This window comes from Pelodiscus sinensis, chromosome 7 (genome assembly GCF_052426305.1).
Source record: "Pelodiscus sinensis isolate ZL-2025 chromosome 7, ASM5242630v1, whole genome shotgun sequence".
Lineage (NCBI taxonomy): Eukaryota > Metazoa > Chordata > Testudines > Trionychidae > Pelodiscus > Pelodiscus sinensis.
This window is the reverse complement of record NC_143058.1, coordinates 45,576,675-45,592,718: the sequence shown is the minus strand read 5'-3', so window position 1 is coordinate 45,592,718 and position 16,044 is coordinate 45,576,675. Positions and strand designations below refer to the sequence as shown.

General features: G+C 36.6%; 1 protein-coding gene across 3 annotated transcripts in view; it reads left to right on the top strand.

Annotated features, from left to right (window-relative positions):
* CHN1 (chimerin 1) overlaps nucleotides 1-16,044 on the top strand; it is a 184,364-nt gene that overhangs the window by 148,245 nt on the left and 20,075 nt on the right. For all 3 annotated transcript variants that reach the window (XM_075933671.2, XM_075933670.2, XM_006119476.5), the window contains 2 exons: nucleotides 1,560-1,637; nucleotides 14,746-14,830. In XM_075933671.2, coding sequence (XP_075789786.2) covers nucleotides 1,560-1,637; nucleotides 14,746-14,830 — 163 coding nt within the window. The remainder of the gene's footprint in view (nucleotides 1-1,559; nucleotides 1,638-14,745; nucleotides 14,831-16,044) is intronic.

Genomic DNA, 16,044 nt, shown 5'->3' with positions numbered 1-16,044 from the left:
ACTCCACGTTATGGATCTCCACATTACTGAATAGCTAAGGCTGCCAGCTTTGGTATTTTTGCAGTGAAATTGTGATAAGTCATCTTAGCCAGAAATGTGTGGCTGAGATAAGCCCGACAGCTTTAGCACCCGAAATAGTATGAGAGTTGTATGGCTAATACAGCTTCCACTCACCTGTGTGATCATCTCTGTCCTGTGTGATCATCTCTGTGTGATCATCATCTGTTGTCATATATGAGCTATTATAGCTACTCTCCATCCTTTCTATTTGCCTAGGACTATTACCCTTCTGCTAGGCTTTTACACCCCTTTGCACTTATTTTGTGCTGATGTGCACAACTATGCAATGTGCAGAGCCACAGAAAATCCAGTCCCAGATCTTTGAGTGAAAAGGGTCGTTTAATCTTGGTGCGGTACATTTAAAGTGGTGAGATCTCCAATGAAAGGAAGAAAAAGCTGACACTTCCACTCAGTAGAAATTAGTTTGTGAAATAAATTTTTCTGTAACAAACAGAAGAATAGTGTCATTATGAATGAAATGCACTGACTGTTCAGCTCAACATTAATACAGTTTGGTTCCAGTTGCCAGCATCACTTCATAGTTAGCAAAAAATAAAGCTGTTTCCTTAGTCCCTCCTGGGTTATCTTTTTCACAGTATTTTTAAGCATGAAAACGTATTGCCATCTCCTCTGCTTTTAAATGGCAAAAAGATGCCATTTTGTAATGATGCATGACTCATTCATTGCTCATTATCTTCCTGCTGATATTTTTCCTTGAGCCAGCAAGTAAGTCTTACATGGGAGGAGGAGGGAGAGTGAGTGAGTTAAGGAATACAGTACTTAAATACTATTGCTGTGTTTCCATTGGCTGTGTGCCTTCATGATGTGACCAGTCTAATCCATCCCTGACTGCTAAAGCCCACCCTGTCACCCCCTCCTTTCTAGACTGAGGTTAACAGACTGTCTGTTGCTAGAAACTGATTATATGCAGTATGTGAGCATCTTTCATTCAAAATGGACAGCAGTGTACTGAGAAGGAATGAGAGCTTTTAGAAATGCATTACTTAACTAAATGACTTATTTTTTAAATGGATGAACAGATGCTGGGCTTTCTTACATTTACAGTGACTCTGATTTTATTGGTATCCAGACCTTTAAGTTTTTCAAGCTCATAGAAGAGCCCTTTAAAAACAGAAGCAAAAAGAATCTGTCTAGTTACGTCAGCCTTTTAATAATAAGTGCATCATTATCATCACTATGAAAGTGTCTTTCTCCAGATCAGTTTAGGTTTCTGAAATGTTTGTGTCTGTTTTTTGAATTCAGATTCATCTACAGAGAGCACAGATCAATACAGCTTGTTATTTTTCTTTCCTGTCAATTCTAAAATGCCATCCAAAGAGTCTTGGTCAGGGCAAAAAGCTAATAGATCTGCAGTTCACAACTCAAAACAAGAGAGCCGTCAACAAGATTTATTGATAGCAGCTTTGGGAATGAAACTGGGTTCTCAGAAGTCTTCTGTGACAATTTGGCAACCTCTTAAACTCTTTGCTTATTCGCAGTTGACATCACTTGTCAGAAGAGCAACTCTGAAAGAAAATGAACATATTCCAAAATATGAAAAGATTCACAATTTCAAGGTAAGAAATTATCCTACTCGTTTCCCTTTTTTAACGACAGAAATTGTATTTTAGTTCTAGAATAGCTCTGAGGCTACAAGTAAATATATGCAGTATGGTTTTTTTTAAAAAAACTTAAATGCTTCAGCTAAAGTATTGTTGGTAGTTAAAACTATTAGATATTTAAAACATAAATTAGCAATAAAACTGTGTTTTATTAAGGAATGCTTCAATATATTTAATTTCTGCAATCCTCCTTACTATACCTCAGTATCTATGTTAATTAAAATTATTTTTAAGTGTAGAAGTTAGCAGTAAGATACAGTGAGAAAGAGGTCCTCAATTTTAATTATATTACTTTAATTTTATTTGTGATACAAAGATATCAAAAGACCTTTGTTCAATCTTTGATTAGAGGATTAAGCAGATCTTATCTCTCTCTTCATTGCTAGTAAATAGCACTGAATATAAGAAACATGTCTGTTGCATCTGGATTGAGCAGATGGTCTGCATTTCCCTTAGTTTTCTGGCTTTTCTCCTGTGTTAATGAATTGATACTGCTGAAAAGAGTATAGCTTACCAGGGGATTATTGAAGCTGCTGACACTAGTACCTACTCTTCATTTTAATATAATTTGCTTTCACTTTTATGTAGTTTCTAATTATTGTTCTAATGTGTTTTTATAAATATATTCCTCTTTCAGCCATTAAGAGATACTCATGACAACAATATACTCTGTGTATATCATTCATTTAACTATCATATAAAGTCTTAGAAATTCAGCTTTTTGCAACCAAATTCATCACAATTTCATCCGTAAATGCAAAATTGGATAAGTGATCTGAGTGATTATACCAACTTAACACTGAGTTCCTGGAACACAGATATTTTTTACTGGTGTATTTTTTTTCCCACTACAGATTTTTTTTCCCCAAAAATGTTACAGCAAGGAAAAAAATCTTGATTATTTTAGCAAGAACTCTGATGACATTCACTTAATTTCTGTTTTGGTTTCTATCTGCTATATTTCTTGTACTTACAGGTACAATAGTGACACAGTCTTCATTTGATTTTTTTAAAATACGATTTCTAGCTCTCGAGTTCATACCATCACTCAAATTGGAAACCTTTATGATCATAATGTTTTTGTTGGACATGACTCCTCCAATAAGTTTAAATTAGGAAAATATATACCAAATATTATATAAAAATTGAAAATGAGTATTTAATATGAATATTTGGCACCTACTAATCTTGTTGGCTGTCAATTAAATCCTCCATATATTTTTGCAAGAACATGAGTTGTACAGGTGATTTGCAATGTTGCTTCGCATAAGACCTTTGCCTTAGATTTTCAGGATAATCATAGAAGCTAATAGATACTGGTTTGACATGAATATCCATACGTATATAATACTTTTAAGTTTAATTTTATATGCTGCTTTCTTTCTTAGTTGCTATATGAAATAGCATATATTTCTTTTTTATTCTGAAAATACTCTGTTGGTCTGATTCTTGTTGGTCTATTTCTTTTCTTAAATAGGTTTTTGTAGCATTATTCTTGTAAATTTTTATTTGTTATCCTAACGGCTTTAATATACTGCCTGATCATAAGTAGTAAATACTGCATAAACTTGCTATCAGGAAGATTTATTGTTATCACGTTTGCACTGTTTTTCCCTTAAATGTATACCTTTTAGAAAAATACATGTATTAAAAGAACACCATTTCTTCCCCTGAGCCATTAAAATGAAGTCAGTGTAATTAGATACCTTTCACTAAATAAATCCCCTAATTCTTCACAAGAACAGAAAATTGTGTGTCAGAAGATATGTGGCAGTAAATTTACTGTTAAAGGGTAATAGGCTTAAAATCTGGCCATTTAAAATGGCTTTAAAAATGGTGGGGTTTTTAGCTGTAAAAACTTGTGCCATAGATTTGCAACCATCAGCAAGCAGTAGAACATGTGGCTCCCTGCATTTGTGCTCAGTATGCCAGTCAGATTGTCATCATAAAAGTATAGATATTATCATTTTAAATCACTAACTAAATATCTCAGTTCAATAGCATGGTGCTGGGCTGTTTTACCAACTCAGGAAAGAAAGCAAACAGTCTGCCCAAGCCATTGTTAAAACCCTTGTCTCAGGGCACGATTTGGAATTTCAATTCATAAACCATAAATTACACAAAAGAAAGCAAAATGCTGTATCATGCTGGATGCAGACCTCCATAGGCTTTTTGCTTTGCATCCACCCACCAGATGAAGAGAGGACATTGCTTGGGCTTAACTTCCTCTTTCTTACCCAGACATGTGATAGGTAGGGATCTCTTAACCCTATCCAGGCTGACACACTACTTTGTATCATCACTTTTTTCCAGGATAGAGGTGTCCTGGAAGACTTACAACTTGAGAATGTCATATTTTTTTCTCTAGGTTCCTCCTGTATCTTACAGCTTCTTTACTTTCTGTCTGAACTGTTGCATAAAACGATTTACATTCTGTAACAGGGTTTTGATTCATTTGGGGCAAAAGGCATGTATACATATCTGAGTTGCTATTAATTAATTTTATTTATTAGAATGTCCCAGAAAGCACTTACCTGTGCCTCACTAGCACAGTTGGGGAAAGGAAACAGAGAAATGTTTTTGTTGCCTAGAATCATAGGACTGGAAGGAACCCTGAGAGGTCATCTAGTCCAGTCCCTGCATGTGCTATTACAACCAGGCTCATCACTTTGGAAAGAAGCGGTGTGGTGGTTTATTGCATTCTTTTGCTGGCTTCTGAGTGCATACAAAATGGCAAAAGACTTGGCTGCTGCCTCTAGCAAACTATAAAATACTTAGAAATATTGTAACTAGGGATGTACTAGTATAGTTGATTAACCGATAAGCAAAAGCATATATGTTAATGGTATAGACTACATGCATTTTTCCCCCACCCCTTGCCAGTACGTTTTTTAGCAGACTGGTCAGCAGCCCAGCTAAGTCGTGGCTTGCACTGGGCCCTGAACCTAACCTCTTCATTTAAAGTGTATTAAGAGCCTGATGGGCAGGCAGCCTGGCTCAGTTACGGCTCATGCCGGGTCTGGGTTCAGACCACCCCTTAGATAGGGGCTGCCTGGCAACTATAGAATAGTCAACTAACCGATAAGAACGCATGAGGTTAATTGACTTTTCAATTAACCAATATTTAACATCCCTAATTGTAACGCAGTAACAGAAATAGTCTTTTATTGAAGAAGTTGTAAATAACAATGGTGATGGACTGTGTCACAAACACACCAACTCTCTTGTTTAAATCATCCAGAGTTGTCACCAGTAAATTTTCTAATTTTTAAATTTGTTTTATGTGGAATTAGAAAAAGGGGTTAAAATATTGGAGTTCAACTCTGTGTTGAGATAATTTGGGGGGAGGGGGATGAGATCTTGTTTAAACCAACAAAAAGTCCATTTATCCCAAAGCTATCTTCTGCCATAAATGGACAGCACAATTGGCTGTGGATGGTTCTTCACAAAATAGATTTGAAATAAGATACGCAATTTGCATAGTGAAAATTGCATATCTTATTTTGAGTTTAGGGTGCTGTGTAGACGCACCCCTAGTTTGTGTAAACTGTGTTGTCCAAGGAGAACACAACTGCCTTGATAGAGTGTAGCTGGAGATGCAGTTTCTAATGTAGCTGAGGCCTTACCCATTAAGTGTTGTTAAGAGTAAGACCAACGACTTGAACTGGCTGCAGAATCAGACTACAAATCAAGGTTGGGACAGTGGAACATTCACTTCAGTAGAAATTGAATGAGGTTCTGGACACTATTACCTGACAGCCAAATACTTATTCCACACCAAATTTTGAAGAACAAATTAGACAAGTAATCTATAACTATGCCCAGATTGAGGGACTGAGGCTAGTCTTGGATCACTGTGCGTGTGCAATGAAGAAATGTGTAACATTGTTTTTAGACTGGTTAAATTTGGGGGCAAATGCAACTTCTTTCTATGGGGAATGTCTGCTTATGTTCACTGCCCTGAGAATTTCTCCACATTTTCCCTCATCTGAATCACTTTCATCCCTAAAATGCTGCCATGATACAGAGCTTTTCTCTCTTTCTTCTCTCCCTCCCTGACATGTTTTGTCATGGTAATATTTGTATCCGCACTGCTTCACCCCACCATCTCCCTGCTGCTAAAGTTGAACGTGCTGTTTCCATTGAGGCTGGGAGAAAATAATAATTTGTAATAATTCTTGAAGGATATAAACACCAGAAGAGGGAAAGGAGAAATTATTTAATATAATTAGGAGGCATGGGAGGAAAGTAAGAAAAGAAAAAAATTTAAGATGAACAGCAGGAAACCTTCCTGTCAAGGAGATGTATTAGGCTGTGGAATAATCTCCCAAGGGGATGTAGTGGAAGCCCCATCACTTAGCAGATATGAAACAAGACTGGACAAAACACTAGCAAATGTACTATAGGGAACAATTTTACAGTGTCAGGGAGTAGAGCTGAATAATCTAGGAAATCTTTTCCTTCTCTGAATTGTATGATTCACAGGCCTTGGGGGAACTGATAATTTTGATCTCCCTTGACTTGTTTGTGTGTATGCCACCAGCATTTTGATTCTTGAGGAATGTGAATCATGCTAGAAGAAGAACTCTGCAAACATTTCATAAATGTCAATATTTCAAGGTGAAAAAATACTTTCTATGTAGATTAGTCCTGTACTGCTTCACTGAAGCAAGGAGGTATTCATGTCTGTCCAAGAAGGGCTGAAATTGTAGTTGCTGTATATACCTATTCCTGTGTTTTTTCTGTAGGATATTGTCTTATTTATTTTGTGATGGGTAAAAAGGAAATGTGTTTCAAGAAGAACATTTATTTAACTTCTTTGTGCAGCATTTGCAATTGCCTTGTTGCTGTCTTTATTGCTTTGCTACTTAGTATCTCTCAGAGCATGACTGGTTAATTTAACATGCTTGTACTATTGGTTGCATTACCACTATGGTAAATTATTGATGCACATGCTAACTTAATCTCTTTAAAACCAAAACTTTTGTTCATTGAGACACATTTTACCATTTAATTTGTCAGCTGAGATTAACCCACTTTTTATGGTTCACTAGCATGTACCTAATATTTATGTGTCCTCATAATACCATCCTTGAGAACTCAACAGTGAAGGGTAAAATACCGTTCTCCATTACACTGAAGGCAGAATATGGCCTTAAAAGTGCAGCACAAGTGGAGACTGAAATGAGGGCAGGTCATTATTAGGAAGGGTTTGATCATATTCCTGACATCCTCTCAAGATCTCACGACATCTCTCCACAGCTGATACCTACAAAAAAGAGTCCCCTGTACAAAATAAGCTCACTGGCAAAAGCATTTGTTTGCTGGTATAACTGCATCCACACTCAGGCTTTCTGATGGTATAGGGAAGTAGTGAAGAATCTCTTTCCTGACATTATTATCCTGGTAAAATTGTCTAGTGTAGGGCTGGTGTCAGAGTAGTTATAGTTAAAAGATGAAGTACAGAACATATTTTTACAGAAATAAAAATCGGTGTGGCTAACCCTTCAACTATTCATTGGGTGCATTTTTTCATAGCTTCTCATACTAATGTGTGTAGTTTCATGGGTTATTTGAAAACTATGGGCCCAGATCCTGAATGCGTATGATTTGGCCTGATTCCATTGACATAAATAGAGCTAAACTGATTTACAACAACTGTGGTTCTGAATCTGTGCTTCTGAAATTATTTTAGAATATCTTGAAATGAGTCACTACGGGCAAAATAACATTCTGATAACAAAGTCTCTCTCTAGGTTTTTTCTTTTTTTAAATATTGTCTGTTTCTATACACATTCTCAGAAATAAGAGAATCCTGAGAAATTTCAGGTTTCTTTGGACACTTAGAACTTTAAAAATCTTTTAAAAGAGAAAAACGTTCCTCTTCCCTTTAATCCAGAGTGAAGAAAACTTTTTAAAAGTTCTTCGAGATTTCAAGGAAGCTCTTAGAGATTCTATATATCTGCTTTTGAAACTTACAATACACTATAAGATAACTTAATACAATGAATATTTAGGCTTTAGTTTATTCTCTGCAACCAAAGTATTCAATAATGGTACATTTACCCTAGCTTTTCCAATGCAGTATCTTTATGCACCACAAAACTACTGTGCCATTTCTGATTTTAGAGTCCTCAATTTCAAGCTTTCCTAGGTTTTTTTTTAAGCTTTTTCTTCAAATCCTTGTTTTACTGAAACTACTGCATATAGCTGTAAGTAGCTTTACACGTCTCTGTTTCCAGGTCTCATGCCCCTGCATGTGCATCACCCTAGGAGCTGACTAGCACACACATATAGTTAAGTTTAGAAAGGATGTGATGAAGCAGTCAAGGCATTTGCCTCGGGGAGCGTACATAGGGTATGTCTATACAGCAGGGCTAAATTCAAAATAAGCTATGCAACTTGAGCTACGCTAATTGCATAGCTTAAGTCAAAGTAGCTTATTTCAAATTTGGGAACATCTACACAGCATTTATTTTGAAATAGAGCACTCTTCATCTGACTTCCCTTCCTCCTGTAATGAGGGTTACAGGAGTCAGGGTAATCAGTCCCCCAGCTTGCGTGTAGATGCAGACTATGTTATTTCAGAATGGCCGTTATTCCAAAATAATGCTACTGTGTAGACATACCCATAGTGTTCAATGGCATCTTATCAGATGCTTCTCTCCAAATTAGCTGTAGCACATACAGCAAAGAGAAGTTCCTTTATCATCTGCCCTTTCAGAAGAATCTTGTACATTTCTTTTGCTCCAAAGCTTTAAATTTTAAGAACTCTATTTGGTTTTCACTTCCAGTTTCTAACTGTTGTATTTTACATAGTTACTGCATGAAGTGATGTGGACCCTCTGTTAAAATGGGACATGTGATTCAGATTCTAAATATTAATTAAAAGAAAAATCAAATATGCCATTGCTCAAAGAAATGTCACCCTTTTTGATGAATTTGCAAAAAATTATACTTTTTCTCTCTCTCCTTCTGCTTGCTGTGTTGGCCCTATTTGAATGTAATTCCCAGTTGTTCGCATTCCTGCTGACATGATCTGCACAAAGCAGGAAGTAAAAAGACATGACAGCGCTCCTGGCTTGGTATGAGTGAGAACCTGGAGGAATGTTCGCCTGCTCAACATTCAAGACAATAAGCCCTTTCCTGATAAAAGTCCTATTTATATTCAACTCTGAATGCTGGTGCACTCAGTGCAGAATGTCCCTTCCTCTCACGATGTGCTAAGCCAAGTTGTTGGCATGATTCAAGACTCACTCTGGGAAGTTAACACCATCATTGCTACAAGTATATTCAGTGCATTTTTAAGAGAGAGTGTGCCATAGCATTTTCTTCTATTATATCTTCATATGAAAACAACTATACTCCATTTTAATCCCAGTTCTATTGATTTTCTGAGTGGCTGTGGTGAACTTTTAACTTCTCTTTGCCTCCATTTCCTTCTCCTGAAAAATGGGGATAATAATACGTGCCTCAGAGGGATTGGGAGGCTTGCTTAATTGATATGTTAAAGTATTCTGAGTATTCTGTAACACCAAGGCATTATTTTAAAGATTATATAGGAATATTGGCCCACCTGATATTTGAGTTGATTCATCTCTTGTTGCCATCTGTTCCCTTCACCCTTTGCATCTCTATGACTTCATTGTCAGACAATAGATGCTATAGGGTACATTTCTTATAGAAATTATGGCTGCATGAGTGCACATTTATGCCAATGCTTGGTAAAAATCTACTGTGGCAGTGTGTACACTACAGGTTGAGTTAATCATTCAAACTGACATACTTTAAAATGCCCTAGAATACATTTAAAGATAAAGGAATATTGTATTCTATATGAACTGCATAGGAAATTTAAGTAGGCAGAATTTAGTTGCTGAAATTGGAATTCAGCTAGGATCTCTGAGCTAATAACCCCAAGGGTTTGCTTGGGCAGAGCTTCTGTCTGCACCGGAAGGATATACATTTTAGCCTGCACAAGCATGGTGCTGTACGCACCCTACTGACATACACTACAAGTTCCCTAGTGCATCTTAATGTAGTAGGCCTTAATTGCATTAATGCACACTACAGAACTTGAAGTGCCTACTAGCAGGGTTATCACAGGTTGGTTAGGGACAGTACTGTAGCGTGGACTAAAAATGTACAGATCCAAACTAAAGTACTATGTAAACCAACCCTTAGACTTGCCAAAACTGTCATACGATATTTAAGGACTATAAACTATTAGGAACTCAGTTTTCTGCCTTGCCTGAAAGACAGTACCTCCTGCAAAACAGAACCCCCTCAGTACTACATTACTTTATCAGTTCACTATTGACACACAAAAAGTGTGTTATTTATTTAGCCCCCAACGCTATTTTCTGCAACATCCAAGATTTCCCTTGGAGGTCTCCCTTCCAACCACTGGCAGGCCTCAGCCCACTTAGCTTATGAATCTGATGAGACTGCAGCCCCTGTAGGTACAGTTGTAGTGTTGTTATTTTTTAATTAATGCATGACATATTTGCTAAGTGTATGGATTTGTCAAAACCTGTTATTCTTACTGTCATCTAAATGAGATGTGCCTACAATAGACTATATTGCAATATAAAAAGTATATATGTCATCTGACACAGATGAAGAAAAAGCTGATGCCCTTGGGGGCTTGGCGCAGTGGATACTGACTTCAGCTTATAAATGGCGAAGACTTTTTTTTAATCTCAAGGCACAGTCATTAGGGCTGCCGTTTGCATACTTAAGTGGTAAACTACACATACCTCGCTTGTCATATTCAGCTTTTCATTCTTCTAGGTGCTGGCTTTGATGAGGCTCTCCAAATTAATCTTTTACTATCACATCACATTTCTGAAAGATTTTTACTGCATTCCTTCATAAACTCTCTTGCTTTTTTCTAAATGTTTGTTAGAATTACTGATAGAAGAAAGATAAAATAAGAAAGCTAGAGTTTCTTAATTTTTTTCATTTTGAGCATATGTCTACCTGCTTAATCACATTAGTGATTATAAATTTTATTTATATACTAGGTCATTATTGTCTCTCAAATTACAGTCAAGCTATCCTAAGAGCAGCCTAATAATTTCAAAAGGCAAAAGATAATATACTGAAAGATGGACTTTAGAAAGATATAGAGCGCTAACTCTTATAGCTGGTATGTGTCTGACCTATTTTATCCAGGTTTCAAGTATCACTGCAAGTGAGACCTGCTTGAGGATCTCATGCTTGTGGTATATGCTATCATCAAAGACCTCACTGAAATTATTTATTGGGACTCTTTAAATGTCTGACCTTGGATTACCTAATGTTCTAATTAAATTAATTAAATACAGTACAAAAATTAATCAAATCCTAAAATAGATATGATTATAAATCACAGCAATTTCCCCCCTTATGTATAGAAAAAATGGCTTTCAGTAGAAGAATTAAGAATTCTACAAACCTCAGACACACGCTCTGTTTCCACGTCTCATCACATTAGTTCTGTCTGTCTAATGTACCTCACTTATACTGTGGAGAACTCAGAATAAAAGTGCCTAAACTTACTAATGGAGGATACTCAACTCTGAAACTTGTTTTCCTTTGTGACTGACAAGAGATAGTCTGTTGTTTCTTAAGCCAAGATATGAGGCACTTGGCTTTGTGGAGGGAGTGGTGGTCAAATTTTGGCTGCTTCTGAGGCAAGTTTGTTCCTTCAGAACTGGTACTTATGCTTTTCTTTCAAATTTTATACGTTAGCCTCACATTTTATAAATTAAAAATAGATTTTGATAAATTGGTTATTTTCTGTCTTCCAAGAACTTCCTAAAATATAATCCTTGGAGGAAAGATCATGGAAAGAGCAAGATAAAATAAGAAATTGTTGAAGTGTGAAGCTACACATTTGCAATTCTGCTGTCATATGTAATAAGACAGTAAAATCTGCATATGCCAGTTTCTTTTAATATGGGGGGAGGTATAACTTCAGCATCTGGGATACTGCTATTTTTCAGGAGGTCATGGAAGTCAGAAATTAATAAATTAAAGTATTCAACACCCACTTCCAACTGTAAATAGAAAGAGAACCTCATTTTTTTAGAAATATTATACAAAAAGTGGTGGCAGGATTGGGACACACTCTGGATGTTTGGGATAAGAGATTGCGAGGAGTCTAAGACGATCTCAAGTTATTTGGTCTGAGCAGCAAAGTGGATTTTGTTTTTGTCATTGGTGACCAAGAATTGGGAGAAGCAAGAAGGTGTTGAGAGGATGTATAATCAAAAGTTAAATGTAGGCCATGTAGGTTTGAGCTGACAATGAGTCATACAGGAGATATCGGAGAGACAGCCTTCAGCCTGGACTGGATGGTAGGCAGGAGAAAGGTCTGTAGTAGACAAGTAAATTTGTGAGTCATTAATAAAAGGATGGATATTGAAGTGTATGAACAGAAAGACTGAAAGGTAGAAAAGGAGATGACAGAACTGGGCTGAGAGGATAAGAGGCAGGCTCACCAAAAGAGATTCTGATGGAGAACCAGAAGAAAGTGGAGCCATGAAAACTAGATGTCAAGAAGTAGAAAATAATTGTCAGAAGCAGGTGCAGAGATTTGGCCAGAATGAGATTATTAGAGATACTAGTGAGGACAGTTTCAATGGACAGGAAAGAGAAGAAACCAGCTATCCAGGGCAGAGTTATAAGAAGGACCAATTCATGGCCCATTCAGTAATTTTGAAGGCAAAGTGAGAGAGAAAGAGAACCATAACCAAACAGATATGTGGTGCTAGATCTGTTTGGAAAACAAAATTTTCTTCCTGTGGGGAATTAAGTTTCCACTTTGAATTGGAATGAAGAATCAAACTGTGAAACCACTTCAGGGAACAAAAAATCCTGAAAAGTTTATAATTGCAAATGCTGAAATGAATTTTCAAAATAAAAGAATCAACATTTTGAAACAGCATTTTTGTTTTGTTTCTTAAATCAAAAAAAATAATCAAAATCAACATTTTCTGGCAGGAATATTTTTTCTTGGAAAATGTGTTCGCTCTGTGTGGCCTTAAGGTATGGCATTTTGGATGGGGAATACCAGAGCATGCTTGTGTTGTAATGAATAAGAGATTGTGTTGGATTAAAGGAGACCATGTAAAAAATCTCAGTCAGTGATGGTGGTGGTGTATGGAGGTCAGCCAGATTTTGCAGGGGGAGAGAGGAAAATATACGGTTTCAAGAGTGAGGCTGTGGAAGTGGCCAAGTATCATTTTATGGTAACTTATGTAGAAAAGCTAAAGGAAGAGGCAGTGAATGTGTGCCAGTAATGGAAGAAGTCCGGAGGGCTTCCTCCAGAAGTGCTTTGATCACACGGGCTGAAATGGAGGAAGCAGATGGTGAGGGTCAGCCAGGCAAGAGGTTATGGGGATGGACTATGTAGTGTTGATATTTTTTAATGCGTCTTTAGTTACAGGCAGGACTGTGAATCTTCCATTGAAGTCAATTGGCTGCATGTGAACTATTCATGGAGTAAGGTACTGCTAAATATGAGTAATGGTTAAAAATACCAAAGAAGATACCACCAAAATGTGTCATTAAAAGCCTAACTAAAATCACAGTGACATTCAGGAATAAGTTTCCAGGCTGGAACTTAGATTTACCTGAACACCCGTCAAATAGCAGTTACAGTATATATTTTTCTTTATTGGTATCAACTTTCTAAGGGTCTATGGACTCCTTAATAAAACCCAAATGTTTGCCTAAACATCCATGAACTGCCCTAAAATACTTGCTTTGTGTGAGAGAAGTGTCATTTTGACCTATCCCTGCCCCACGGGAGTCATTGGTGCTGCAGATGCTCAATACCTTTGAAAATCAGGCCACTTCAGATCTATTATTTATATCCACTAACTAATTTAGATTCTTAAATTAAGACATCCAAGTCTGAGAGAGATTCAGCATTCTCTTTGACACACCTCCGTAAGATTAGGTATATGCACAGAATGACCCCTTGTCAATATCAAAACAGAACTGAGAGAGTTAAAGCTAAAATATTCTTGACTGTGACTTTCATCACTATGTGATGATCAGTTACTGATTTCATTTAAGTGCATCATCTATTACAAGTAACCACTCAAAGTCTTTTACATTGGTTAAGAAAATAATGATTTTCTCTGCTAAGAATCTTGTGGTTTTCTAAGCAGGAAGCCTACTAAAATAAATCAGAGGCAGCTCGTTGTGGTTGAAGGACTGGAACAAGCAGGCAAGTTTTGACTGAGACTAGCATTGGCTTCGTTCTTAGCTTTGAATTTATTCTTATTTAAGTGGATTTCTGTTCAGTTTCTGCTTATAAATTCATGTGTGCAGGTTTTCAATACGTAACATTGTTCTGAAGAAAAAGCTAATCCTTTATACTAAACCAAGGAACCTCAGAATCGCTGACTGTGTATTCAGCATTTCTGTGTTGTACTAATATATTTGCCTAGCAGGGCTATTTCTGATTTAAGGGAAAGCCCTGCAGCCCCCCATATGTATAATGTAAGACCACACATAGTGAGAAAAGCAACAGAAATCCCAAATGAGGGGAGCCCACATCCCTTACATACTCTTCTCTGTACTGGAAAGCGGTTGCTGTTTAGTTCCATTTACAGCACGAATGCACAGTGCTAAAATCCCACCCATGGTTGTGGACAGGAGAGGAGAGGCACTGCAAACTGTAGCTGTCTGCTACTTTACATATCCTGGTTAGTGTCCCTAGCTGAGCTGGGCTAATCTAGGTCAGGTGGGGTTGAGAATTCCAACCCATGACTGTACAAATCTGTTCATGTGAAGCAAAACAATTTCCTGAAAACTGGATTCCTTTGTTCAGGATGGCCCTCAAGATGGATGGCTCGCATTTTTCCGTAAGTCTATAAGAATCTTGGCAGTTAAATTTTTCTCTTAGTTTCTGTCATCTTTTCCTTCAGTGGTAAGCCCCAAACCAGAATGAAGAGAAATGAATGCAAATATTACCTGAGTAAAGAGGGAACTATGACCCATTTATGTACATTAGTATTATGCCTGTGAAATAATCTAGTGTCTCCTTTCTGCTATTGTTTTCTAGGTTCACACGTTCAGGGGTCCGCACTGGTGTGAATACTGTGCCAACTTTATGTGGGGCCTCATTGCTCAGGGAGTAAAATGTGCAGGTAATTGATTATTTGCTTTTTATTACAATCTGGATGCTGTAAAGCCTTAGACACACTATCTCTTACATAATACATTGTGATTCTCCCACCCCCAATAAAATCACTAGAAAGATGTCCTTTTTCATTGATTGTATTGACCATTGAGCCTTACTATCTAAATATCTTCCAAACATTCAGAAATTGAAATAATAATCTACCTTTCCTTTCTTTTAGCATGTAGAAGTAGCTTGAATGAGTTCTTATATTTATTTTGTAATGGATGAGTCTGTGGGATGGGTGGGAATGAGAAATGTATTGAAGATTTTAATGAAGTGTGTAGATAATAACTAACCCTCACAACACCTGTGTAAGGCAGATAGTTATATTCATTTTACAAATGGATAAACTGAGCCATGGAGCAGTTAAGTGATTTACCAGAAGTTGCCCATTAAGCTGAAAAGGGAGCTGGGTACAGAACCCAGGAGTCCTGGCTCTGTCTTGTTTGTGTGTTCACTCTCATTACTACACACACATGCTGTCTCTTAATTTGAAAAAATAAATTAATGGATTATGAAGAAGAGAAATAAAGAGATTAAAATGGGTGTATATATATACACCTTACTTTATAAAAGCACTCAGAAGCTATGTTATAAATTCGTGGACCAATGGATACTGCATGCATTTGAGGATTTAGTCTTTCTGCTGTAGCTAAAGAACTTACATAAAACAATTTAGCTATTTTGAAAAGGAAAATAAATTAACTTTTTTTTGGTTTAGGAGAAAAAGATCAAAGTAATTAGAAAAATAAGTTGCTTTATTTAAAATGTGCCTTAACAATTTCCCTGTAACTAATTTCATAAAAATAGTATGAAGAAATGTTGATGTATGAAGAGCTGCATTTGTTTCCCTGGAAACTGAATTTTTAGCTAATTTAAGTATTTTTCCTGTTTAAGCCTTTTGTGAAATCTTGTCTTAAGCAAATAATATGATTTTTATAGCATTGATATCAAATGGTAGGAACTTCAGCATAAACAAATTTAGAAAAAAAGCTATGTCTGAAATACCTTGGAAATATTCCACAAGAAATGTTTGATTTTATTGTGTCATTGATGCAGGGGGTTTTTTTGTTTTGTTTTGTTTTGTTTTTTGTCAGCAGAGTTTTTTGTCCATAAAGTTTTAGCTCTTTAGTTATAGAAATAACTGAAACTAATGAAAGAACATTCATATGCAGGTTA